This window comes from Lactuca virosa, chromosome 3 (assembly GCF_052849685.1).
Source record: "Lactuca virosa cultivar CGN04683 chromosome 3, Lactuca_virosa_CGN04683_v6, whole genome shotgun sequence".
In the NCBI taxonomy this organism is placed as follows: domain Eukaryota; kingdom Viridiplantae; phylum Streptophyta; class Magnoliopsida; order Asterales; family Asteraceae; genus Lactuca; species Lactuca virosa.
Genome location: NC_136428.1, coordinates 19869549 through 19875014, shown reverse-complemented (window position 1 = coordinate 19875014; position 5466 = coordinate 19869549). Strand labels below are relative to the sequence as shown.

The 5466-nt window shown below is 32.1% G+C and overlaps 1 protein-coding gene across 1 annotated transcript; it reads left to right on the top strand.

The window, feature by feature from the left end:
* The first annotated feature begins 2011 nt into the window (after nt 1-2011).
* On the top strand, nt 2012-2857 carry LOC145165312 (disease resistance response protein 206-like). Its single transcript, XM_079084027.1, has one exon. The coding sequence runs from the start codon at nt 2113-2115 to the stop codon at nt 2671-2673; it is 561 nt and encodes a 186-aa protein (XP_078940153.1). The 5' UTR covers nt 2012-2112; the 3' UTR covers nt 2674-2857.
* Nucleotides 2858-5466: the final 2609 nt, after the last annotated feature.

Genomic DNA, 5466 nt, shown 5'->3' with positions numbered 1-5466 from the left:
AATTCGTACCATTTTATTTTCACTTTTTATACAATAATACATAAAAGTTGATCTAGATTTGTTAATTATTTATAACAAAGTTATAAAAATATTAAAAAATCACTTTGAAGTTAAAAAAATCAGTTTATCTAAATTTAGTTTATTTTAGTAGTCTGTAGATGTTAAAAAAAACAAACAGTCTTTTTTTTTCAAACTGCAGACGTTTTGTCCACCTCTTCCACTACAGATGTCTACAGATGTGGTCCACAGACTGTAAACATTTTGCCCCAAAAAAACAAACACGGTAGTGATGGAAAATTTAAAGGGGGCGTGAGAGTGAGTGGTATTGTCTTGTTCATGCCAAATGCCTCTTAAAATTTCTTGTTATTTCCAATTTTGTGTAGTCCCATGTACCAAATGTTATTTTAAAGACGTCCATAATTCAATAAAAATTTTAGTATTTGAGTTTTCAAACGATGGGTGTTTTTATCACTTCCATTTTACGTTATTATATTTCTGCAAATATTTTAAATAATTTGCACAAAATAGAATAAATTTTTTTTCTAACCCACACCAAATTAACCTTGTGATGCTGAAAATAGATTTTACTTTTATATTCTTGAAATAATTATGAAATTTGGATTTACCTGACCAACCAACGGGTTGGTCAGGTTTGGACTTGTTTTAAAGATGCCTTAGTTTTTGTTTTACATGACAATTGGATGTATATGTTAATTATTTTGGATTTTCTGTAATCATTACTTTATATATTTTAAATGCAGATTTATTGGTAAAAGGATTGGGAAGAGGGAAATAATTCATTATAAGAAATCTTTAGTATAACACATTACAAATTTACAATGTATTTTACTCCTCCCATTCTCCGGCATTCCTTTAGACTATGGTCAACTAATTGTATGTGTAAAATTACAGTTTGATTTGCTGATTGTTGTTGATATATTAATTGATTTTTAAAGAACAACTATTCTATGAATTTTTTAGAAACGCTCAATTTTCAAGTAAACTAAAACATATACTCCACGCTCTATATAAATTATTAAATTAGATGGTATTTAATTGTTAATGGGTTAAAGGTTTTATGATTTTATTAAAAAGGTTTATATGTAATCAATGTTTTGAGATGCGGGTGGTTTGATAGCTCACTGTAAGAGGAATGCATGTATATTACATGAGAAGAATCAACATATCATAATACTAACCAATCAATAATTTAACCAATAACGAAGAATCAATATAATATTAATTTTTACATTACAATAGCACAACAAGGTGAGAATTACTAAGCATGAATTTGAAAAAAAGGAAGGGAACCGTGCATGTGATGTTCGTGAAGGAAGAAAGTCACGAAAAATAAAAGGAAAAGTCATCGATGTACAAGGAATATTTAGGTAAAATAAGGGTAAATAAGTAATTGGGAATTATATCTTAATAAGGAGTTTCGAAGTAGAAACCAATTTATTAAAAACTCCTTATTTGATCAAGTGCTTATAATTTGTACTTATCCAAACACATAAATTTACTTATTAGTTATTACTGGTGCCAAATGTATAAGCAAATAAGGAGCTTAAATAAACAATCCCAAACACCCCCTAATTCTTTTTCAATTTGTAAAACCTCGGTTAATTAATTACCTTCTTTGTACTACATCTTTTATGATTCTTTGTTTAGTTTATAATTTTATTGCTACTAAATACTCTATAATTTAATAAATTGCTCTGAGAGTGTTTTTAAAGAATGCCTTTGCACAGCTTTGTTGCATATAACAGGCTCTTGGTAAGATGCTTTTATAGAAAAGGACACATCCTATCATTGTTTTGCCATCAAAATAATTAGAAGTAACATGCAACTTAACAAATTGATTTTCCCTTTCAATAAGTCCAAGCAATATACCACTGGAAACTTACACTGATTAGCTTCTTTAGTTATTTGCTTATATGTATTTTTTTTTCAATGTGCACTCCAAGTTTCAATGAAAAGACAGAATCTTTTTTAATGTCCTATATATAGAGAAAGAGCGTCTTCAAGAAAGTTCACAGCTTTACTCAATCATCTAACACTATAACTGATCATCATCTGAACCCATTCCTACGTACTCTTCCCATTTGAAACAAAATGGTTCCAAAAAGAACCCCGATTATACTTCTTTTGTTCATGTTTCTTACGGTTTCTTCATCCCACAAATACAAAAACAAGAAACATTACAAACCATGCAAGAACCTAGTCTTGTTCTTCCATGATGTTGTGTATAATGGGCAAAATGCAGCGAATGCAACATCAGCTATTGTGGGTGCACCTCAATGGGCAAACCGGACGATCTTGGCTAATGAGTTTCATTTTGGAAATATCGTGGTTTTTGATGACCCCATTACTTTAGACAACAACTTTCATTCCCCTTCTATTGGTCGAGCTCAAGGTCAATACATTTATGACACCAAGAACACCTTCACTGCATGGCTAGCATTTTCGTTTGTGCTTAATACTACGGATTATCAGGGAAGCATTCAGTTTATTGGGGCTGATCCGATTATGATTAAGACTAGGGATATATCAGTGGTTGGTGGGACTGGTGACTTCTTTATGCATAGGGGGGTAGCGACTATTATGACCGATGCTTTTGAAGGTGAAGTTTATTTTAGGCTTCGTGTTGATATAAAGTTCTACGAATGTTGGTAAGCATAGTATCATATAATTGCCAAGCTCTTCTCACATCGTGTGCATCTGATTTGGATTTAAAGTCATTTCCTTTTGTATTTTGGTTGACATAAGTGTGTCCTTTTATTGTGAATGTGAGAGTTTTCTTGAATGTTAAAACTTGAGTACAATTGTTTTATACATATATATCATGTTATCTTGTTAACTTCTTACTATCGTATGGCCCTATCAATAAAATATGTCAATTATATAAAATATGTTTAGTTCATGTAAGTTAAATTAATTGTTAATGTAACAAAGTAACGCGAAAAAGTTTGTGTTCCATTTTCTTTTCTTTTTTCAACAATTAATATTCACGCATGGAACAAACCATGCCAACTGCCAAGTGGGTTCAAACCCAATTACTTCGTGGGCCTTATGTGAAATACCTTAATTGGGTTCAGCTCCTCTATTCTTCATTTAAGAAAATTAAAAGTACTATACACAAATTTTGGGTTGTTTAGAACACGAAAATATACATAAAAGTTATATATTCTTAGGCAACTTAAGTTAAGGAATACAATCAGAAATTGTGTTTAGAACTTAATATATAAATTTACACTAAATAAAAAAAGGCCTGGTTATAAAATAACCGGTTGTAATAAATTGATTTATTGGAAGTCATTATTTGATAATTTGTTCTTCTTTGATTATAAATACCAAAGGGTTTTTAGCCAAATTGTATCAAGTATTGTATTTCCTTTTTGAGGTCGATGGTTCTAGTCTCATATAAGACATAGGTAAAATCAAATTAGACGTGAAATATATAACACGTTCTTAAATAGGTTATCTAAAGTTGAAATTAAATTGATATTTTCTTTCCACATGTAATTTCCCAATAAAAAACAAAAAGATTTTTAGTAAGTCCGTAATTTTAATGCTTGAAATTGATTAATTTGATTTTGATCCAAATGTTTTTTCTTTGTTGTTAAATAGAAGATTTTATGAATATTAAAATTGTTTTACTAAATTATATGTTGGATGAAGCGTCACATGGAAACTACAAGAGAGGAAGATAGAGTTACCATTGATTGTGAATGGAAGAACTAGTAATCTCTTAGGATCGTTACTAGCCCAACCATACTCAATATAAAAGAATTATGAGGTTTCATTTTTTAAAACCAATTAGTGATAGAAATGATTACCCATTGTCTTGTATGCTATCAAATAGTTTTTTTTTTTTTTTTTTTTTTACACCGATGTGGAATTGAGTTTGCATCCAAACATAATCCATTTAAGAAGACTTTACATGGGGCTAGTTTTGTACTTTTGTGTAAACTTTTGTTATTTGAGTTTTGCATTTTCACCTCTAGTAACAATTTATCAAAGAAGTGAGATATCATGTAGAGCGTTCTGCATGTTTCCTTATCGAGAAAAAGGATTTATTTTTCTTTTAATTTGACTTTCATATGATATATCATTCTAGGACCTGTCAAAGATTACCCAAATTTGATTCAAAAGGGAGTACGGATAGAACAGAGGGTGTTTTGCATAGAGTTGGCATGCATGCTAATTCTGAAGAGATTGTGAAAGTCATATGACTACTTCATCATGAACTATAATATGAACGACCGGAAGAAATCCATCTCGGAGTTGCATGCAATGCTCAAGATTGTCTAGAAGAAAATCCTTCAAATTACTAATATTATTAACCGCTCCCTCATTTTCAGACCTCCGATTTTCCTCAGATGCAATCATGGTCGTAATAACTCGGTATTTACAGTTACTACGGCGGTTCTTATCATTGGTTTCTCGACCTAGACATCCCACTCCTCCTCCTTCTCCTCACGTTCTTCATAACACCCACGTTCCTCCTTTTTCACGCATCACGGATCTTGTGTTTAAACCCCCTTCAATAACGACTCTATTGTTTACAGTTATTATCAATGTCGAGTTCTCTTCTTTCCCGCATCTTCATGGAGGTTGCAGAAAACCTAGCACACACCAACCCTCTTTCTTCTTCTCCCCCACAGTCTTAACTTCTCGGGAACCGTTCCCGCTAGCATAACCCAGGGTTCCACAACCCCCCCTAGACTCCCATGATCTCCACAATACCCCTGGTAGCAATGATTTTGCCTATAAATATAGGCAGACCAGTTTAGCCTTGATGATTTTGCTTCTCCAAGATTCAACATCGCAGGTGGAAGTAGAGCAAAATACCAAAATTCACAGAAGTGGAGCAAGGAGTAATTTTCGTATATTTTTAGTTTTCTGCATTGATATGCCTACCTAGATCACAAAGAAATTGTACCATTTCCCTCTCACTACCGCTCTTTAACTATACATTCTTTTTGGGTAATTTCTTGTGCTTTTAGTTTTATGCTTCCGTATGCCTACCATGTGCTTGTGGAATTTTTAATAGATTACGGTGATGTAACGCATGTATATTCGGGCTAGTCAATTTAGAGACAATAAGCGTCAAAAACTGACTTTTTGATAGAAGATTATTTAGAAGGATAATCTTAACTAAGTTATAGTATATGTCACAAGGGTTCCGTACATATAAAGAACGCCGAAATCCGAGTTATAACGAAGAAGTTATGACCCGTCGAAGTTTTATGGCTAAACCGGCACGACACTGCGTAACGTAAAAAGATAATTTTTCATAAATTACTTTTTAGCCTTAGCGATCTAAAAGAAAGTCATAGTATACGTTAAACCGAGAGCGTGCATAAAAAGAACGTCCAAATCTGACTTCGTATTAGGAAGTTATGATTTTTCTAAGATTTAGCATAGCAGTACACAACCCGAAATTCGAATTCTAGATCGATCGAT